Raw genomic sequence first — 22,835 nt, 5'->3', positions numbered from 1 at the left:
TAGGCCTCCAAAAACCAAAAGAATAAAAATAATTTTAATCAAAGTCTTGGGTCATAGACCACAGGGGTTGAATTGCTAGTCTTGGCATACCCCAGCTTGATCCCCAGTACCCCATGTGGTGCCCTCAGCACTGCCAGAAGTGATCCCTGAGCACAGAACCAGGAGTAAATCCTGAACACAGCCAAAAACAAAACAAAAGCCTGTTCAATAAAACCATAACTGGGGCTGGAGCAATAGCACAGTGGGTAGGGCGTTTACCTTGCACGCGGCTGACCCAGGTTTGATTCCCAGCATCCCATATGATTCCCCGAGCACCACCAGGAGTAATTCCTGAGTGCAGAGCCAGGAGTAACCCCTGTGCAAAGCCAGGTGTGACCCAAAAAGCAAAAATAAATAAATAAATAAATAACTCTTAAAATATGACTTTGTAAATGTCATACAGAAATGGAGTAGCTCTCAGTGTGCCCTTTGCATGTAAAAAAGTATCTTTCCACTACTGACAAGATGAAAAAAGAAAAATAAAACAATATATATATATACATTTATATTATGAGAGACTGAACATATAAAGCACTTGTTAATTTGGTTGGGTATGAAAAAGGTGCTGTGGTTAGGTAAAACATGTCCTGACTTTTTAACAGATACAATGAGAATCTGGGACCATAAATGAAAACTCATTTTCTTTAATTTAATTCAACAACAAAATTCTCCCTTACTGGAGAAGCCCCTTAGCCAGGCCTGTGTCCTCCCCATTCTAAGGCAGACTCCTCAAGATGCGCCATCTGCGGGTAGGGTTTTGCTCTGTCTACACTCACCCCTCAGACACACACCTCTACGACCCCATCCCACTGTCCGGACAGTACCCACTAAGTGTCTTGATAATGCCAACAGTGAACTCGGGGCCAAGCCAGTACTGCCTGCCTATCAGCTCACCTCTCAGCTTGCCTCTAAGGCTCTTTTCCTCTGTACCATAATACATATTTTTCTGCTTCTCTCAACTGTTCTCTCTCACTTCATCTCTCTGTAGTACCTTTGTCTCTTGTTTCTAGTATTTAGTCCCTAGCCCTCTCTAACTCTGTATCACAACTCTGTATCACAGACTGTGTGTGTGTGTGTGTGTGTGTGTGTGTGTGTGTGTGTGTGTGTGTGTGTGTGTGGTTTGGGGGCCACATCAGGCAATGGATCAGGGCTTACTCCTCTTTCTGCACTCAGGAATCATGTATCACAGACTGTGTGTGTGTGTGTGTGTGTGTGTGTGTGTGTGTGTGTGTGTGTGGTTTGGGGGCCACATCAGGCAATGGATCAGGGCTTACTCCTCTTTCTGCACTCAGGAATCATGTATCACAGACTGTGTGTGTGTGTGTGTGTGTGTGTGTGTGTGTGTGTGTGTGTGTGTGTGTGTGTGTGTGTGTGTGTGTGTGTGTGGTTTGGGGGCCACATCAGGCAATGGATCAGGGCTTACTCCTCTTTCTGCACTCAGGAATCATGTATCACAGACTGTGTGTGTGTGTGTGTGTGTGTGTGTGTGTGTGTGTGTGTGTGTGTGTGTGTGTGTGTGTGTGTGTGTGTGTGGTTTGGGGGCCACATCAGGCAATGGATCAGGGCTTACTCCTCTTTCTGCACTCAGGAATCATTCCTGGTGGGGACTGAAGGACCATATGTGATACCTGGATCAAGCCCAGGTAAACTGTGTGCAAGGGAAGTGCCCTATGTATTATACTATTGCTCCGGCCCCACTGACCACTAGATTTTTAACTACCTGGATGTTATGAATCTCTTAGAGAATCCAATGAACGCTCAAAGCCTCTCCCAGGGCCTCTATGCAGACTTACACATGATTTCTGTACATGGTTTAAAGGGTCACCAGAATCTGACACTCCTTAAATTCCATGCACCTCTTGCCTCCGTCACCACATGGGAGCCAACAACAGTCCCACCTCACTGCCCGGCAATTTCCCCATGTTTAATGACCTGTAAGAACCTGTAAGAGCGCCCATGAGAAACAAGAGCCTCCAAAGGACAATCTCTCCCAGGCCAGCTCCTTCTCTTCCCGCCTCTGTGCCAAAGTGATACCTGTCAGTCCCTAATGATACCTACACCCTCACTTTTTTTTTTCTGGCTTTTTAGGTCACACCCAGAGATGCTCGGGCTACTCCTGGCTCCACACTCAGGAACTACTCCTAGCAGTGCTTGGGGGACCATACGGGATGTCAGGAATTGAACCTGGGTTAACCACGTGCAAGGCAAATGCCCAACCCATTGTACTATCACTCTGGCTCTATATTCACTCATCAACCAGGAAAACCTACACACCTTTCTAAAGCCCTAAAGTAGATACCTTCGGTTTGCCAGCCTTCAACTTATTTCTGAAGATCACTGATTTAGTGGCCTGTCTCTCACAGCCCCAAGCAATGATTGGCAATGAATGAATGGATGAATTATTAAAGAGAACATAAAAAGGTCACACAGAATAGAGCTATATTCCCCAGAAGAAAACAGAGCTGACATTCCCAGCTGATATACAACTCACAGAAAGATTAAACTTAAGAATTAAATGTAAAAAATTTCAAGTTCCTGACTCATATAAATTATTTCCCCATAAAGTATCAACATTTGACATCTGAGAGATGTTTCACTACTAAGGAATAAATAACCAATGAAAAGAGGGTATTTTTCTGATCAATTTAATACGGACTACTAAAACTAGCACGGCCTTAATTTAAATCACAGTATTTTTTATAAATACTAATAACCTGTTATCACTGTATCACTGTCATCCCCTTGTTCATTGATTTACTCAAGCGGGCACCAGTAACGTCTCCATTCGTCCCAGTCCTGAGAGTTTAGCAGCCTCCCCTTACTCGTCTTTCCCAACAACTGGAGGGTATTTAAGGGTCAGGGGAATGAGACCTGTTATTATTACTGTTTTGGGCATATCAAATATGCCACGGGGAGCTTCGAGGCTGCGCAACACATCATGATAGAGGGAAATAACTTGTTATACGAAACAGAAACTTTCAGGCAATAATATAAGTTCTTCCTACAACTTTTGGCAACATTTTTCTTTGAATATAAAAATACATACTCCAAACCTTGTATTAGTAATCGATTCTGTCCATAAATGATCAATACACAGTTCAGGAACAATTGGTTCTGTCTCTGGTGCAATAAAAGAACTATTAGAATTACTACTTGGAGAATGAGATACACTCTGTCTCTTTGGAGACTGATTATGGCTTGAAAGGTTGAATCTCTGCACTCCTGAGAAAGAGTGCACTCCTAAGGCAGGCGAATGGGCACGGCTGCAAAAGAAACAAGACAGAGGGTCAGAATCACAAGCCAAGCTGACGAAAGATGTGTTTTAGTGACAACTGCCAAAATTCTAAATAGACATTATTCGTAGAATTATCTCAGTCAAAAATACAACTGTCTTTTAAAGACCAGCTATTAGAAAAGATTCGTGTTATCATACTTGAGTAAATTCTAAAGATTTTATTAGAAATACTTTTCTCAACACTGAATTAAGTTCATTTTCTGCCTCTGGAAAGGAGTTGCTGATATTATTCAAAAATGCCTATAACACTTTCAACAGGAGAACCATGATAATGCTTATTTTCCAATTAAAAAAAAAGAAAAAAAATTGAGTTGACAACAAAAATTTGAATGTCTTCAATACAGAAGAGGAGGTTTAAAAGGAAGTCTTTTCCTTGGGCTATCTTATTTGAAACAAGAAAATCACATTCACATTTAATTCTCACCTTAGAGCTGCCATGTTGGAAATAGAAGGTGAGCGCGAGTGTAGACTGGGTGATGAGGCCGAGCGACTCTGGCTGTGAATGGAGGAATAATTCTGGAAAGGGGACGTTACTGGGGACTCTCCTTTGGAAAGGCTTCTAAGATGTGCCGTGAGGGAGCTGCTGGTGGCCACATGCTGTGGGGTGCCCCCCTGTTCTGAGAACTTCAAAACAACGTTCTCTTCCTTAGGTCAAAATGAACAGGAGGAGGGGATAGAGAGCAATGAGATTAAAAGGGCACTGTCCAGAGCTGGAGAGATAGTTCAAAGGGCTGCAGCTTGGGCCTTGCACGCTTGAGGCTCTAAGTTCCACCTGGGACATTGCCTGGTCCCCTGAATGTCACTAGGTATCACCCCGTTGGACCTCTAGCACAACAGGGTGGGGCCCTGGTGACCTCTGGCATGGCTTCCCTAAGCAGCACTGCATCACCAGGCCCAAATACTAAACCATCAGGCCTGCACAACTGCCTAAGTTTTCACCAGGAACAGCCTGAAGACCTCTGAGCACCACTTAAGAGCCTCCCCAAAAACTATAAATTTGAAAGAAAGGCAATTTCCTGGTGAAAATGCAGAGGGAGCACCAGTTATGAAATATACAGACAGCATTTTTTGCTTTCTAAGAAGCTCTATTTCACCTATAATAGTTTCAAAATTATTCCCAATCGTTGAGAATGGCTGAGCCTCGCAGACTAGGTAGTCACTTGGCATCCCCCTTACCTCTGTTCGGACTCTCTGGAGTGTCCACACTGAATGCAAACTTTGAACAGTGTCATAGGTCATTATAATGGAAGGGTCAGTACTGAGAAAAACTATTTTCATTGCATGATCTACAACATATTGTACCCGAGATGAACCAAAAAGACCTTAAAGAGAAAAAAACAGATGATCAGGTATATATAAAACAAAGGACTTCATAAAACTATTGTCAATGAGGTAACTTCTTGCAATTCCTAAAGACAAAGAGAAACTAAACCAGTTTTAAAGAAAGAAATCCAATAATATATTACAAACTGCGTTGTTCTGTTTTGTTCGGTTTTGGGGTTTAGGGTTATACCTGGTGCTGCTCAGAGATTACTCATGGCAGTGCTGAAGAGTTGTGCTGATTCCCCATTATATTCATCAATCATAAGCAAAAGAAGTCATGACTCCTCCAATAATTGACATATTTATAAATCGCAATCAACCATTCTGCAAAATTTTATTACAATATCTTCTGTACAAAATCTGCCTTCTTTGATAACTATTCTAACAGAGCTTCACAAACACTATTATATTATGCATTTTAAATCACACATGCAAACCAAATTTCTTCCAAGGAATTATAACTTTTTCATAACATAAAAAAAATTGACCTTTACAACCTTATTTGATGGTGTACTATGTTGTGTTTCCCCCTCAGTTAAAACATTGCAAAGTAGAAACATATCTTTTCCAAGTAGTAAAGGATGGAAAGACAGTACAACATGCAGGGCACATGCCTCGCATACAGCTGACCAGGGCTCAATCTCCAGCACCACATACAATTCCCTGAGCCTCACCAAAGTGATCCCTGAGCAGTCAGGAGTAAGCCTTGAGCACTGCTGGGTACTGCCCAACCCTCCCCCTCCAAAAGTAAAAATATATCAGTTAAAATTACTCATAATTCCATCTCAACGTATAGAATACAAACATGATATTTTAATTCCAGTTCTTTTTCCATTACTATACAATATTTTAGGTTTTGATAAAATTAGAATACTGTATTTAGTTTTGGGCCGGAGCAATAGCGCAGCAGGTAGGGTGTTAGCCTTGCAAGTGGTTGACCAGGGTTCGATTCCTCCGCCCCTCTCAGAGTCCGGCAAGCTACCGAGAGTATCTTACCTGCACGGCAGAGCCTGGCAAGCTACCCGTGGCATATTCGACATGCCAAAAACAGTAACAAGTCTCACAATGGAGACATTACTGGTGCCTGCTCGAGCAAATCGATGAGCAACAGATGACAGTGACAGTGATACAGTGATACTTAGCTTTATATCTTAAAATCATGGGTAAGCAATTCCTGAAGTCATTAAATAGGCAAAAACATGATCAAAAAATGGCTGGATACCATGAGTTTTAACATGCAATGCTGATTCAAGTGCCTGCAAGATTTTACCAAAACAGAATAATCAACAAAGTCAAAGAGGAAACAGTTATGACTTTGTGGACTATACTAAATATGACTTTTTTTCCTACAATCCTTGTTCAAAACACTTGAAAAAACAGGAGTTGGCTACACTGACCACCTGAGTTCCAGCTTCCCAAAACCTGACAGATGAAAACATGGGCTGTACGTCAGAATATGTACTTGGAACAGTCTTCTAAAGAAAATGTTGGTTAAAGAACTAAATATTTGGGGCTGGAGCAATAGCACAGTGGGTAGGGCGTTTGCCTTGCATGCGGCTGACCCGGGTTCAATTCCCAGCATCCCATATGGTCCCCTGAGCACCGCCAGGGGTGATTCCTGAGTGCAGAGCCAGGAGTAACCCCTGTGCATTGCCAGGTGTGACCCAAAAAGCAAAAACAAAAAGTAAGAAAAAATAAAGAACTAAATATTTTCAGACCTTAATTCCTCACTATTTATGACATCTATCGTGCTTAATAACATGTAAATGTTTAAAGTAAGCACCTCCAGATGTCAAGTTATAAAAGTGTGCACTGAAAAGTTCATTATAAAACAAAGTGACCTCAAGAAAATTTATTATGAAATAAATAAGCATTTAGAAATACCTATAGAACATACTAAAAACTGGTACCACTGTACCACTGTAATCCCGTTGCTCATCAATTTGTTCAAGCAGGCACCAGTAACGTCTCTCATTGAGAGACTTATTTTTACTGTTTTTGGCATATCCAATACGCACGGGTAGCTTGCCAGGCTCTGCCGCACAAGCTCGATACTTTCGGTAGCTTGCCGGGCTCTCCGAGAGGGGCGGAGTAATCGAACTCGGGTCGGCCGCGTGAAAGTCGAAAGCCCAACCGCTGTGCTATCGCTCCAGCCCTTACTAAAAACTGAACATAACATTATTTTTAAACTTTTCTTAGGAAACTATTTTATTATGAACAGAAAAAAATGAAATATTTACAACATATGGGCTTAAGGCACTACATAGTTTTCCTTTTATTTATTTATTTATTTATTTATTTTTGCTTTTTGGGTCACACCTGGCAATCTACAGAAGTTACTCCTGGCTCTGGACTCAGGAATCACCCCTGGCAGTGCTCAGAGGACCATATGAGATACTGGGAATCAAACCTGGGTCGGCTGTGTGCAAGGCAAACACAGTACTATTGTACTGTACTGTAGTACAGTATCTGTACTATTGTTCCAGTCCCATAGTTTTCCTTTGAAAAAACAATTAGGGGGCCTGAGCAATAGTTCAGTGGTTAGGGCATTTGCTTTGCAGGCAGCCAACCCAGATTCAATCCCGAGCACCCCTATGGTCCCCTGAACACTGCCAGGAGTAATTCCCAAGTGCAGAGCCATGAGTAACCCCTGTACAATGCCAGTGTGGCCAAAAAAAAAAAAAAAAATTAAATTCATCTACTATTTAGTTACTACTAAATAGAGTACAGTCAGGATTTTTCCTGAAAGATTAACTCTGAAAAACAACTATTGTGGAATTCAGTATCTTACTTAAATATAAATTATGTTGTAAAACACAATATATTGTTATGAAAGTCAAATTTTCATAAGCTCCCTTATTTTCTGCTCCCTCAAAACTCAAAAGAAAGCATAATTGAAAGAATGATTAAAAAGCAAAACAAAAAAAACACACTTACTTCCAGATTTACACACAAGTGGGGTTATTTCATCTAATGGGTGCAGCATGCTGAACATAGTAGGTAAAGGTTCTCTAGGGAAAACAAATAATCATAAGATAACTTCATATGTGTACAGATTCTGTACTTTCCTTTACAAACAGAAACCTTCTGCAGAATAACAAGCAACTAGAATCTAACCATCTCAAAAAGCAACCCTCTAAATTTAGAAAATGCTTTTCACCATTACCATCTATTTTAATCCTAAAAAGATCTCATCTTATGTGGGATGATTCTATGAATATAAACACAGTCAGAAATCAGTACAATCTAGGGATTAACTATAAAAGCAGTTGTCACATAGAATGAATGTAGTGGGGGCACAAAGTCATCCTCTTATACTGTTTTAAATGCTTAGCATTGGGGCTGGAGTGATAATACAACAGGTAGGGCATTTGTCTTGCATGTGGCTGACCTGGGTTTCTTCCCCGGCATTCCATATGGTTCCCAGAGCACTAACAGGAGTGATTCCTGAGTGCAGAGCAACAAGTAACCCATGAGCATGGCTGAGTGTGGCCCCAAAATAAGCCAATAAATAAAAAAACAGCATTTTCATTGCCTGTATTTTCATTGCATAAGCTACAACATATTGTAGGAACTAGAGAGGCAACACAGTAGGCCGGGCACTTGCCTTGCAAGCAGCACACTTGGGCTCAATCCCCAGCATTCCATACGGTGCCCAGATCTGACAGGACTAACGCCTGAGTGCAGAGCCAGGAATAAGTACTGAACACCACCAGGTATGGCCCAACGCCCACCCAACCCCCCCAAAAAAACCCAAATCTTTAAAAAAATCTTTTTAATGCTCACTGATAGTGTATCTATTGAAGCTAAGAAGAAAAGTTCGTTTCCTATATCAATTTACAAAGACATGCACTTTTTAAAAAAGAAGCATCTCAAAATGGCTATATATTTTTTAAGGAGTGCTGAAAGGAAAAACACAGGCCATCTATCTAGTATAAAAAGAAATTAAATTATTGGACTAGTGCAATAGACCAATAGGTTGGGCACTGCCCGCCATGAGACTGGCCCGGGTTCAATTCCCCAGCATCCCATACGTTCCCCCAAACCCACCAGAAGTGATCCCTGAGCACAGAGCCATAAGTAAGCTCTGAGTACAGCTGGGTGTAACCGAGAAACAAAAAAACAAGCACAAACAAATGAAAAACTTAGTATGTGCTGCATATACCACACTATGATATAGGTGATATGCTTTTGCCCCAACAATGAACTCTCAATTTACTGACGCATCTAGGTAAACATACCACCAGTAAGTAATGACAGTATTAATGTAACAGATAAATAAATTAAAGCTAATGAAAATAACTAATGATCTGTTCAAAGTAGCATAATGAAAAATGGCAGAACTAAGAATTGAGTCTTTTTCAAAGTGCTTATTAAGTTTTACCATTCAACTGGGGAAAAGCTGCAAAGTACCAAAGAAGTCAAACTCTAAAGTGCATAAAAGTGAGTTGAGAGAAAATGCTTGCATCCATGCTGTTAGAACAGAGAGTACATCTCAAGCTTCCAAGTAAATAATTTAAATAAGCAACCAATATCTAAAAGCCCAAACAATAACAGCCTGAGCTTTATTTGATTAGATAAAGTAAGTACCTGGGTGGACCTGGGGGTACATCATGTGAAGAACTGCTTCGTTCAAATAATAATCCATATTTGGTGGGCCAAACATTTGCAACCTATCAGATGAAATGACAGGAAAATATAAAAGTAAAATAAACACGGTTTTAAAAAACATTAGAAGGTATTAGAAATCTTTTTCCATTTTAGTAAGAGCTTTCCAAAGCAACAGGATCGTTCATGATTTGTCCTCAAGCAATAAGCAAGTCTAAGACAAATTAAATCTAAGAGATCAAGAGTTCAATCTGAACTAACATAAGTCCAAAAGGACAATATGATAAAATTTTAGCAGTAGCACAAGACATGAAAATAGGAAAATTCCAGGTTTCAAAGGCTTTAGTATGACCTTAATTATTATTTAAGCTGAAATAAAAACTACCAAAAGATTTTATAACTCATTTCATTAAATAATGTTTTAATGTAAAAGAATGGACATATGGTAAGTCAGTACTGCTACAAAAATTTAGCTGAACTGAGTAAAAGTACTGAGCTGGAGACACAGTACAGCAGGTCAGATGCTTTCCTTGCACATAGCCAACCTGGTTTCCATCCTGGCAACCCATACGGTCCCTCCCGGCCAGCCAGGACTGAGTGAAGCATAACCAGGAGTGAGTGCCCTGAGCACCATCAGGTGTGGCCCCAAAGCAAAACAAAACAAAAAGTATTCCTCTTGATAATTAGAAAACATGAAAGTGGCACTATTTCCAAAATCAATTCTATTTTCCAACAGAATACAAGAAACATTGAAGCACTCAAATTTACCTGAAAAGGCAAAGAAGCTATGTAATCTTTTCCTTCTATGCTATGCATATTAATACACGAGCTTTGCAATATACATATGCATTTTTCTACTTCATCACTACCTGGAAAGACAGGGTACAACAAGACAAACATTTCTCAAAAACAAACAAAAAAAAAGACACAAATTGCAATTTCTAACTTCATAAATTCAACATAAAATATTCGGAGACGAGTTAACCAGTACTTTTAGTGGTTACTTATTTTAAATTAGAAAATAATAAAAATAAACATTTAGAATTACAGGGTAAAATACATTTTCAAAAAGAAACTTACTATAGGCATTTTCAGACTTATCCTCTGATATAATGAAGTCACACCACAATGCCTAAAATTGAAACAAAATGCTTAGCAAAGAAAATTATATCAAAATAACCTATTTAACTAATAGTATATAAGTAATGACACTACATACTAGATTATTAGACCAGATAACAGACTGGTTAATGGGAAACATAAGATGCTCTATTTGCAAATGGATTTTAGGGACAGAGAAAGAATGAAGGGGAAAAAATATCACAAAACCTACTACATCAAAAAGCCTTGAAGCAAAAGTGAATTCAAATTGTGGTTCAACCAATATTAAACCCTGTATCCTATGCAGAGTATTATCAAAATAGCTGAAAACTGCTGAGCTGTTCTATAATCTTACCGAAGGCCTACTTAATGATTTTATATATGCTTTCTGAAGAATAACCTTTAGAAACACTAGCATTTCCCCTTCTTTTCCTTTAATCGGGGGCACTAAAACGAATAAGCAGGCTGCAGGTGGGAGGTTCTAGTGCGTGGGGTGGTACCGGTGGAGGAGGCAGGCAGTGCTGAGGACTGACCTCAGGAGTGACCTTGGATTGCTTCCACCTGTTCAGACTGCTGCTCTGAATGCTGATCTATCTGGTTCAGCCAATACTTCCAATTCTTTTCGTGGAAATAACTACCTTTGAGTAGAACTGCTGGATTATCCGGTAATCCTATGTCTGACTCTTTGAGGAATCGAAGTTTTTTCACCATGTACTTTCAAACGTTCCCATCAACTATACACAGAGTTCCAGTTCTTCAACATCCCACCAGCACAAGCTGCTTCTCATTTTGCTAATAATCTAATCGGTATAGACTGCTAATACTATGGTTTTGATTTGCATATGATTGATTCACACATGTGCTGCTTGTCTGCTCTCCAGAGAAATTTCAAATATTCAAGTCCTTCACCCATGACTGAACTGACTGTTGTCATTGCAGTGTTAATCTGTAGACATTTTGATGACATTTTGGCAAATGAAAATTCAGAAAAAAAACAAGCATCAATGCTACACTCCAATATAGAATGTCCAACTCTACACTGCACCTACAATAATCTCAATTTCCTTTGAAGAAAACCCAAACTCAGACAGCTGCTTCCGTGCCCAAGAGTTCGCATCTCACAAAAGGAGAAGACCCTGTGGGTGACCCCAGGTGACCATGGCTACCTAAAACTTGACAAACGAACAACTACACACCCACATCAAATGGGAAACAGACACCATTCTTTAGAATGCAGGTACTGTGATCTTGGAATTATTAAAAAAAAAAAAAAAAAACACAATGAGCGTTAGGGCTGGAGCAATAGCACAGCGGGTAGGGCATTTGCCTTGCATGCAGCTGACCTGGGTTCGAATCCCAGCATCCTATATGGTTCCCTGAGCACTGCCAGGAGTAATTCCTAAGTGCATGAGCCAGGAGTAACTCCTGTGCATCACCAGGTGTGACCCAAAAACCAAAAAAAAAAAAAAAAAAAGAGCAGCTCCCAGACCAGCAGGTGGTAGCCTTTATAGCATCAGTGCAACACAGAGGCAGAACTGTCAGCTCAAACTCGTTATCTCACCCAGGTGGCCACAGAGCAGCCCCATGAAGGCTCCAGCTATTCTTCAAGAAATGACTGCCAGGTGGCCCTGAAGCCTGTGGACTGTGCTTGCCTCAAGCTTGACACCTGTGAGCAGATACTGGAAAAATAGACCACAGACACAGGCCAAGAACTTGGTGTCCCCGCTTTACCCCAGGACAGAACCTGGAGGCCTGTATGATGGGGAATAGGGGCGACCATGTCAAGTCCAGCTGGTCAGAGAATATGAAGACAAAGGACAAAAGGTGGGAATGGGAAACAAAGACCAAGCTGCCCAAAATTCAAAAGAGGACATGAGGAACTGGAGAAGGAGAGAAGGGGGGGAAGAACTGGGGAGGGGGGGGTTGAGAGAGAGTAGAGAGAGAGGGGGGGGTTGCCTACCATAGAGGAACATGAGAGAGGTTTGAGGGGGGCAGTGGGACGGTAACTGAGGATGTTGGTGGTGGAAAATGTACACAGGGGTTGGAACATTATGACAAATCAAATCATTAACTGTGTATCTCACAGTGACTCAATTTTTTTTTTAAATTGATTTAAAAAGGGGCCGGAGCGATAGCACAGCGGGTAGGGCGTTTGCCTTGCATGCGGCCGATCTGGGTTCGATCCCCGGCATCCCATATGGTCCCCCAAGCACCGCCAGGAGTAATTCCTGAGTGCATGAGCCAGGAGTAACCCCTGAGCATTGCTGGGTGTGACCCAAAAAGCAAAAAAAAAAAAAATTGATTTAAAAAATTAAGACAATGACAGCAATTAGGTTTTCTCCTCCCTCCAACAATAACTATAAACCCAATATTTACTTATTCAATACTTTTGCAATATATTCATGTGTTCAAATATTCTTGTACCTTTACTACCGTATAAACTTTATAAAAAGCAAACTGAATTCCTCGAAAAGTCTTTTAAAGAGTATCATAAAATTGGTAAAGGGTAAGATGATAACAGAATTTTAATTTTCCTACCATTATCTTTACTACATGCTAAAATGTACACTCAGCTGCTGGGATCATTATAATATGTTGTTATCATATTTGTTTAATTCTTAAAACTCCTCTTAAATGCTTTTTAGAGAAGACAAAAAGGGGTAAGGGGCCAGAGCAATAGTACTATGGGCATGGCACATACCTCACATGCAAGTCATCTGGGTTCTGGTCCCAGCAACTCATGGTCTCCTGAGCCTCACCAGGACTGTTCCCAGAGTGCAGTCAGGAGAATGTCCTGAAAACTGCTGGATATGGCATCCAGCCTTGCCATCCCTCAAAAAAAAGTGTTAATCATTATGCTAAAATTCAAATGAACTCACCTGTTGAACAGGACTGTCAACTGTGAATGCTTTATACACTGCCAATGCCTGGCTTTTACTTCCTTTGCTCCAGATCACCATATTTCCAGCCACATAGAGTTCTTCATCATAATCCACTTCTTCTCCAATTTCGCTTACACCTTTTCTTAACTGCCAGCTTTCCTTAAAAATTAACACACGTAAATCATGTTCACTCTTTTTCCCTTTTTTTTAAACAGTATGGAACAAGATATGCTCATTAAATTGATCATCTCGACCAAAAGACACAAGTAAGCTGCTCTCTTTTTTTACCTATAGAGTAAGACTCCATCTAAATCTAAATGCTAGGATGTTCGGGGCCGGAGAGATAGCACAGCGGGTAGGGCGTTTGCCTTGCACGCGGCCGACCCGGGTTCAATCCCCGGCATCCCATATGGTCCCCCAAGCACCGCCAGGAGTATTCCTGAGTGCAAAGCCAGGAGTAACCCCTGAGCATCGCTGGGTGTGACCCAAAAAGGAAAAAAATAAATAAAATAAATAAATAAATAAATGCTAGGATGTTCAAAGGCACTAATAAAAAAGTGAGATGGTGGGTACGTATATTGTATCTCTTAAAAGATTTCATAAACATGAAGTTATTCAAGAATTCTATGTATATTAAATGTTGCCTATTACACAACTATCATTTTACCTTATCTAGAGATCAAAAAAATGAAACTAACATGTTTGGAGGGACTAATACTGAACATATGTGTAAAACAGAGATAAGGCGGTGATGCCTAAATAAAATTAAAAATATAAAATTTTAATTTAAATAAACAGAAATACTATCTTACCTACTTAGGTGAAATCTTTTCTCCCTTGCAAACATTTAAGCTTTTGCAAAAGGAAGCATTTTTTTTTTAATTGCATCACCATGAATTACAAAGTCATTCATGACTGAGCTGCACGTATACATTATTTTCTTCTAGGAAACCATTTCTAATTCTACCATATAATCAATAAACAATAGGAATTCTGAATTCAAGCCCCTAAGTTTTAAGTGATGAGACAGAAAAATGGACCATAATCAAAGTTTTGAACTTAATTCTCATCATAGGCTAGGTAACATTCAAGTGAACTATTATGAAATCATAGTAAAATTAAGTCATTATTTTCACCTTGACTGATATTACCCAAGTTCGATCTTAACCTCAAGCCCAGAATTATAATCACTTTCATTTGTTGGCTATATTTGGGTAAATTTTAGTCATAAGTAGATCACTACTGCATCACTACACACTTCAAAAAAAAAAAAAAAGGGGACAGTGAACTTAATAGAACCTTTTGTTTCTCGTGGATTGTGACCTCCTGTAGGGATCCCACCAAGCCAGCAGCACCATCAGACGACCATAATTCAGAGGCTGGCTGCAGCTGGCGAAGCTGAAGGTTCAAAGCATTGGGGTGGTGCTTGCAGTGGTCTCGACCAAAAGGAACAAATTCCTGCAAATCCCTGGCTGCAATCATTGTTGCCCTTTCTTCATAGAAGTTCGACATGGGTTCCAAATATCAACATTATTTCTGTACAAATTCAAAACACATCCTGATCAACTTCTAGTGCCAAAAACCAGAAAACACCAAAGTTTATAGATGAGTCATTAACCCTTAGAGAAATGTAAAATAATTCGTTATAGAAGTACCAAGTAATTATAACATTAAAGGTTACCCCCAATCTGACATAAAGGTAATTAAGTTATTATATTTTGCTTGCGGACCATACAATAAACATTTATCACTGAACTGAAACAAGCATGTAAGTCCCACATCATCTATAAGTTTCCTTCTATTATACTAATTTTTCCTCGCTTCACACATAAAGTATTTTAGTCTAGTTATGTTTTTTTCATTCCGTTTCCCAGGTTTTAAAACCATTTCTGGGGCTGGAGAGACAGTACAGTGACTAGGGCACTTGGCCAACCCAAGTTCACGACCCTGCACGAGCCCACCTGAAGTAATCCCGGAGCACAGAGTCAGGAGTAAGCCCTGAGCTTTCAGCCAAGTGTGGCCAAAAAAAAAAAAAAGGAAAAAAAATCATTCTCTTCAAATGCTGGATGCTTATTTGAAAAACACATCTAATGGATTAATTGCATAATGAAACAAACAACAAAATACATTATTTCTTCTAGGCCACCGATAGTTAAACTAGTGCTCAGAGTAGATTTATCAAAAATAATCTAACAAAGTATCAAATATCAGCGGCAGTTCCACAATCAATTCCATTTTGGGGTCAAATCCAAGGAACCAAGATATGAATAATTCTGGTCATGAACAATCATGCTTGTAGCAAAGAGTCCTAATTTCAATGGACAGATTATTTGTCACTACGTTACTACAAAGATGTGTGGGCATAAATATTTCTTCTAAAAAAAACATTTCTTCTTCTAATATGTGGACAGTGAAACTCTGACACTGTATAATATATAAGAGAACATCAGTTGTCTCTGATGCAACATGTGCATTTAAAAGTGGATCTTGGAGGGAGGGTCAGAAGGCTGCAGCACCTGCTTTGCTTACAGGGGGTACAGTTGCAATCCAGACAGAACATGGGCCTCCTGAGCAACATTTGAAGTAAGGCACCAGCAACTCAACTGCCCCCTACACACTGAGCCAGAGGTAGCATCTGAGCTTGGCCAGATGTTGCCAAAAAAAGAAAAACAAACAATGTCTCATGGTATCACATTTAAGCTGAAATCAAGGTGTCTTGTTTACATCAGAATTCAGCCCTATAGGTAACCTGTGGGATGTTTGCAACAGTTGGACTGAACTTGACTTAAGATTCATCTGGATGAGGTCTTCTCTAGCATCTGCGGTTTGGGTTTTTTTGTTTGTTTGTTTACTCCATTACATTAAAACCCCTACAGTTCTGAAACGGCTCCTCTAGCATTGCCTTATTCTGTTGTGAATAAACTGCTATTCCTGAAACAATCCCTCAGCCACGGCACTTTCCCTTCCCTCCTGCTAAGTCCATAACGGAAAACACTTGAGTTTGGAACATGCTTAAAATAACGCCCTATGAAATTCACCAGGAAACAAAACCCCGTTGATGATAGTCGTCAATTCCAGCCAACTCTATTCCATTTCTCTAAGATAGCGGAGCTTAAAAGAATTGACTTTATTCCACCAACCGTACAATTCTGAAATGCTACTCTATAAAAAGCAGAACAGTCTAAGAGTTATCAATTACAGAATTAGTTCAGAGGAGTTTCTTTCTCTACTGATGATGGCCACATAGTTAAAAAATTTTACAGTGGCCCAAATTTCATGTTTTTATTAGAGTTTACACAAAGGGATATTTAATAGTACTCCGTCAAACTGATATGAGTAAATAAAAGTATCAACACTGGTTTTGTCCGCTTGGTTTTTGGTTCTGGAGTTACACTTGACGATGCTCAACCTGACGATGCTCAGGGTTTACTCCTGGCTCTGTGCTCAGGGATCACTCCCCGCCGGGCTTGGGAGACCGTATAGGGTCCCAGGGATCCAATCTGACCGATCTCGTGCAAAGCAAGTGCCTCCCCCGCTGTGCAATCTCTCCCGCCCCGAATGTCAGCGTCGCTTTAGTAGGGCCCTGCGGTGACCACGAAACTGCTTGGAGAGGAGACCTCAACACGCAGAAAACACGTGTGTGCACCCCGCAAAGCAGCGGTTCCGAAGCCCCGTTATGGTTCGGCCAATACCAACAGGCCAACAGCCCGGGCTTCCAAAGAGTGTCCTGTCCACGGGCTAAGGGTGAGACCGAGGCTGCAACCCGCAGCCCCGCGTCCAGCTCGGGAAAGCTGCACCGGCGCTCGCACCCGTAACCCCGGCCCACGAGCCCGAGACTCCGAGGCTCCCGACGGCGCTCAGGGCCCGGCCCGGCGACCTGCCTCTCCGCGGGCCCGGCCGCGCACCGGCGCCGAGGGGGACGCGAGGACAGAACCCGCGGCCAGGCACCGGGCTGCGGCCCCCAAGCCACACCTGTGTAACTCGGGACGCGTCGAGACGCGGCGAGCCCCGGCTGCTCCCGGAGGCGCGGGGGCCGAGGGGGCCCGAGGGCAGCGAGGGGGTCGGTCGCGGTAACTCCTCGGCCGCTGCACCTTCTCATTCCCTCTTCCTCCCCTTTCCGGAGGAAGAACGGGCGGCAGCCACGGGCTCGACGGCTCACAGCAGGCGGGCGTGCGGGCGAGCCACCCAGGTGAGACGTTCAAATGGACGCGTCCATCTTGACTTTCCCGTCCTGCCCCGCGCCGGGACCGGGCGGGGCGCGGCCGAGCGAAGGGCGGAGCCGAGCGCGGGCGGGGGCGGGGCCGAGTCCTGGCGCCTGCGCAGAGGCGGGAAGGACGCCGGACGCGGGGACCCGCGCTCTCTGGGATGTCCCAGGTTTCCCTGCGCGGCGCGGAGCCCGGGAGCTTGACCATCCTCTCCGCTAGGGTCTAAGAGCATCCGCCCCGGTTCCTGCACCGCCGCCTGACCCCGAAGTGGCGGGGGGGCAGGGGGGGTCTCTGTGGCTCGCTTCCCTCCCGCAGGACTGTCGTTGCTCGCTGCTTCATTTCACCTTTCCTGGATTCTGTTTCTGGGACAAAGCATTCACCAGACTTGCCCCCCCTCCCCCCGGCTGTCTGAGCCGGGCACCTTTATTTCTTTCTTCTTTCTATTTCTTTTTCTTTCTTGCTTCTTTCTTTTCTTCTTCCCTTCTTTCTTTTATCAGTACCAGGGATCAAACCCAAGACCTCGCACGTGGAGAGCAAGTGCTGTATCAGTGAGCTATATCCTAGGTCCTCATTCATTGTGCTTAGTGTTGCCCAACCTGAAAGTGATCATTCACGTCAGGCTTTCCTCCTCAAAGGGAAGGACATCATTGAACTATGTTAGCTAAGAGTCGGGGAAATCTGATTCATTTCTAAATGAACTCTCCAACCAATCTTCTCAGTTGAAGCCACCTCTGTGTTCACACTTCGATCGAGGAGTACCAAATGCTCTATCAATTTATTTCAGGGGCATATACCAACTACGTGACATCAGTATCAATGTTGGCTGCGATCACCTGGCTAAGGGTAGTATTTGTAATGCTTCTCTGCTTTATTTTTGCCTTCCCCTTTCCCCTACTGTACTCTTGTAACAAAGGCAGTATGTTCTCCTTTCAGGTGTGGAGCCAACTGATTCTTTTCCCCAGGAAGTTGCAAAAACAGTTCAACAGAAAGAAGAAACTTTTTAACAATTGTGCTAAAAGAATTGGCTAACCCGGGGCTGGGGCGATAGCACAGCGGGTAGGGCGTTTGCCTTGCACACAGCCGACTCGGGTTCGATTCCTAGAATCCCATATGGTTCCTCCAGCACCGCCCAGGTGTAATTCCTGAGTGCAGAGCCAGGAGTATGCCCTGTGCATCACCAGGTGTGACCCAAAAAGAAAAAAAAAAAAAAAAAAGAATTAACCTAACCATCTGCAAAAAGCAAACAACTCCTTGAGCCTTTATCCATACCTCACACTGCTAAGTGCAGCATTGATCAAATGCTGAAAGGAAAGAGTGAAACTATGAAATATATTTAGAAGAAATCATTGTCATCCCATTGCTCATGGATTTGCTGAGCGGGCACCAGTAACGTCTCACAATTTAACATCTCCATTGTGAGACTTGTTACTGTTTTTGGCATATCGAATACGCCACGGGTAGCTTGCCAGACTCTGCCGTGTGGGCGAGATTACTCTCGGTAGCTTGCCAGGCTCTCCAAGAGGAGTGGAGGAATCAAACCCGGCTTGGCTGCGTGGAAAGCAAACGCCCTACCCGCTGTGCTATCGCTCCAGCCCATTTAAAAGAAAACAGGTATAATTGTTGTGACCTTAGAGTAAGCCAATATTTTGTTGTTCTTTTTGAGCAATGCTCAGGGGCTACTCCTGGTTCTGCACTCAAAATTACTCCTGGTGGACTGGTGGGGTTAAAGGTACCATATCAAATGCCAGGGATCAAGCCTGAGTCTGCTGCATGCAGGGCAAGAACCCTTCCTAACCACTGTACTATCTTTCCAGCCCAATAAGCAATAATTTCTTAAAAGTGGCACCTAAAGTTCAAGCAAGGGGAAAACAGATGATAAACTAGACTTGATTACTAAAATCTTATGGTTTGCAGGGAGGGGTGCGGAGAAACAGTAGCAGGTAAGGCACTTGCCTTGCATGCTGCTGACTTGGGTTTGATCCCCAGCATTCATATAGTTCCTGATCCTCACCAGAAGTGATCCATGAGTATAGGGCCAGGAGTAAGCCCTGAACACTGCTGGGTGTGGCTCCAAAACCAAAAAATAAGTAATTATGGTTTTGTTCTTCAAAGGATGCTAATCAAGAAAGTGCAAAAGCGGTTCATAAAATGGGAGGAAATGGTTCAAGTCTTTACTCTGATAAGAGTCTGTTCTCTAGAATATTTAAAGAACTCTGACACTATGAAAGGACAAATGGGGAAAGGATTTAATTTTTTAGATATAAATATTTTTTAATATTTTTATTCAGCTGGATACATAGTTCAGCAGGTAGGGTGCTTGCCTTACCGACCCACGTCTGATCCCTAACACCCCAGATGATCTCCCAAGCCCTGCCAGGAAGGATTCCTAGCACAGAACCAGGAGTAAGCCCTGAGCACCACTGGGTGTGGTGCAAAAACAAAACAAAAAATTAAAACTAAGAAATGAGCACGATATTGAATAGACATTTCTCAAGAGAAGGTAAACCAATGACAAAAAAAAAAAACCCTTGAAGAGTTGATTAGTTTCGGAAAAAGCCAGGCGTTCTGGTGAGCAACGCTGCCGGAGAATGCTCCGGACCCGAAACCGGGCCAGCAACACCAGGGATCCAGACGGAGGAGGTACAGCTGGTACACCTTCTCCAGATGGAGCCCCGGCGACAATGAGCAGCAACTAACACGGCTTCGGGATGCAGGACTGGGATAACTCCAAACCGTGCGGCCGCTAACGTGACCACGCGACCTTTTCTAAAAACTGAAAACATACAATCTTTTAATGGAAAACTAATTATCAAATGCTTCCTTGGTAGTAGGGCTGTCTTTCTTGGGGGGAAACTCCAACAACAATAGTGAGTTTTGTGTTGAAATATGGAACATAATCAAGGTGAAGAGAAAATGAAGTGAAATTCATCAGTTATACAGTTGGGAGTGGGGGCGCGGGGGCGGGGGGTATACTGGGGTTTTTGGTGGTGGAATATGGGCACTGGTGAAGGGACGGGTGTTTGAATACTGTATAACTGAGACATAAACCTGAGAACTTTGTAACTTTCCACATGGTGATTCAATAAAAATTTAAAAAAATAAATAAATAGTGTTAGAACATGTCAAAAAAATTAAAAAAGAGTTGATTAGTTTCTAGGGAAATAAATGCAAAGCAAAACCACAATGAATATGATGATGAGAATGTAGAAATATTGGACCCCTCAGATATTACTGGATTGCATTTCTATGCAAAACTGTGTGGTGACTTGGTATAACAGTTTGGCAAATCCTAAAAAAGTTAAACCTGGGGCCTGAGTTAACGTATAGCGGGTAGGGTGCTTGACATGAATATGGCTGAACTGGGTTCAATCCCTGGCACCCAATATGGTCTCCTGAGCCTGCCAAGAGTGATCCCTGAGCTCAGAACCAGAGGTAAGTCTTCAACAATGCAGGTGTGGCCCCACCCCATTTAAAAATATTAAACCTAGAGTTAAACCTAGCGTTACCACATGAACCAAGGATCCTAGCTCTAATTGTACAACCAAGATATTAAAAACATAGATTCAGAATCAGGGCTGGAGTGATAGTACAGCGGGTAGGGCATTTGCCTTGCACGTGGCTGACCCAGGTTCGATTCCTCCATCCCTCTTGGAGAGCCCGGCAAGCTACCAAGAGTATCTCGCCCACACGGCAGAGCCTGGCAAACTACCCATGGCGTATTCAATATGCCAAAAACAGTAACAACGAGTCTCACCATGGAGACGTTACTGGTGCCCGCTCGGGCAAATCGGTGAGCAATGGGATGACAGTGATGACAGTGAGAGTGATAGAGGATTAAAGAATTTGTTCAAAGGGATAGAGCACATATTTTGCATGTAGGAACCCCTCATTTGGTCCCCAGCACTGCATAGTTTCCCACACACACACTGCCCATACACAAACACACACACACCCCTAGCACCACTGGGAGTGACTTCTAAGCACTTGGATATAGGTTCCCCCTTCTCTCCTCCAAATTCACATCTTTATAACAAGCACTTTTACATGAATGTTGAAAAGCATTATTCATAATATCAAAAGAGTAGAGACAACTGAAATAACCACAACTGATGAATGGATAAACAAAATGTGGTGTATATGTGCAATGGGACGTCATTTAGCTATAAAAAGGAGAGAATGAAGTATTGATACAAGATAAAGTGTGGGTGAACCTTGAAACTAGCATTTGGGATGAAAGAAACTAGTCACACATGGCAACATATCACATGATTCTATCTTGTCTAATGCTGGAAACGGACAAATCTTCTGAGCCCTGGTCTGTTGGAAGATTTGGGGCCTAAATCAGGGTGGAAGGAGAAAATGGGGAAAAAAGAAAATGACTGCTAAAAAGCATGAGGTATCTCTGAGAATAATGAGAATCCATCTAATTTCTAAAATTAAATCATGCTCTTGGTCACACAACTTTGTGACTATGTTAAAAACTGCAGAATTGTTTTCTTTAAAGGAGATGACATAAAAATAAATAACAGGGTGAATATTATGCCATAAAATATATCTGAATCAATCTTTTAAGTTCTTACATAAGTCATCAAAAGTACAATTCATAAAAGAAAAAAGTGAATTGTACTTCCTCAAAAGTAACATTTTTACCCAAATAAGTATCAGAAGCCATAAGTAAGTAAAAGACAATCCACAGACTGGGAGAAAGTAAGGCAAATTACATAGATGACCAAATAGCTTTTCTCTCCAGAGTTAAAAAACTCAAATGAAAAAACAATAACCCTGTTCCTCAATAAAGCTCTTGTTAGACTTAAACGAGATCTATATCGTGATCATAAGTACTGACTGGTTAATCTAGTTGTTTCTTCATAAGAGACAACAGATTATTATTGAAACTACAGTATAACTTTTTATGATCTGGAAAAATGAACTGGGTAGAGATACTTTGTATAATATTTTATATAATATTTAGCTAATTGGTATTCCATTATTCTGCTGACTTTAAAACAATAATAACCAATATATGCCTTGATCACTACAGAATAAGTATGTGTTTTTATTTCTTTATTAGCTTATAATCTGTAGTAGGATTGCTTATTCTGAATTTTGATGGGCGACTTGGACAAAATACAACTTAAAGGATATTTCGTTCCAGTTAGAACAAGTACAGCAGTAAAAATGATGACTAGAGATAAAGAATAGAAGCTCATTACCAACAGAATATTGTTCCTAATTAAATCACAGTATGCCTTGTGGCTCTTATGTTAAGCATCACTTTAATGAATTTGCTTGTTTCTAGGCACAAGAGTCTGAATCTTTCCTTGGTTCTTTCCTCTGGGTTGAGTGGGCAGTGCCAGGTTATTCTGGAAAGTCTGTCTCTAT

At 41.8% G+C, this 22,835-nt stretch overlaps 1 protein-coding gene across 2 annotated transcripts in view; it reads right to left on the bottom strand.

Annotated features, from left to right (window-relative positions):
- Nucleotides 1-17,481, bottom strand: part of ANAPC1 (anaphase promoting complex subunit 1) — an 81,363-nt gene extending 63,882 nt beyond the window's left edge. Inside the window, exons 1-10 of one of the 2 annotated variants that reach the window (XM_004609246.2) lie at nt 17,221-17,481; nt 14,548-14,784; nt 13,246-13,407; nt 10,346-10,397; nt 10,034-10,134; nt 9,248-9,330; nt 7,595-7,668; nt 4,511-4,656; nt 3,759-3,979; nt 3,093-3,302 (exon numbers count right to left, since the gene is read on the bottom strand). In XM_004609246.2, coding sequence (XP_004609303.2) covers nt 3,093-3,302; nt 3,759-3,979; nt 4,511-4,656; nt 7,595-7,668; nt 9,248-9,330; nt 10,034-10,134; nt 10,346-10,397; nt 13,246-13,407; nt 14,548-14,760 — 1,262 coding nt within the window. In that variant the 5' untranslated portion in view covers nt 14,761-14,784; nt 17,221-17,481. Of the gene's footprint in view, nt 1-3,092; nt 3,303-3,758; nt 3,980-4,510; nt 4,657-7,594; nt 7,669-9,247; nt 9,331-10,033; nt 10,135-10,345; nt 10,398-13,245; nt 13,408-14,547; nt 14,785-17,220 lie in introns of those variants that run through there. The other variant, XM_055121931.1, reaches the window with a different exon arrangement.
- Nucleotides 17,482-22,835: the final 5,354 nt, after the last annotated feature.

Source organism: Sorex araneus, chromosome X, assembly GCF_027595985.1.
Source record: "Sorex araneus isolate mSorAra2 chromosome X, mSorAra2.pri, whole genome shotgun sequence".
Classification (NCBI taxonomy): Eukaryota; Metazoa; Chordata; class Mammalia; order Eulipotyphla; family Soricidae; genus Sorex; species Sorex araneus.
This window is presented reverse-complemented; position numbering and strand designations above follow the sequence as displayed.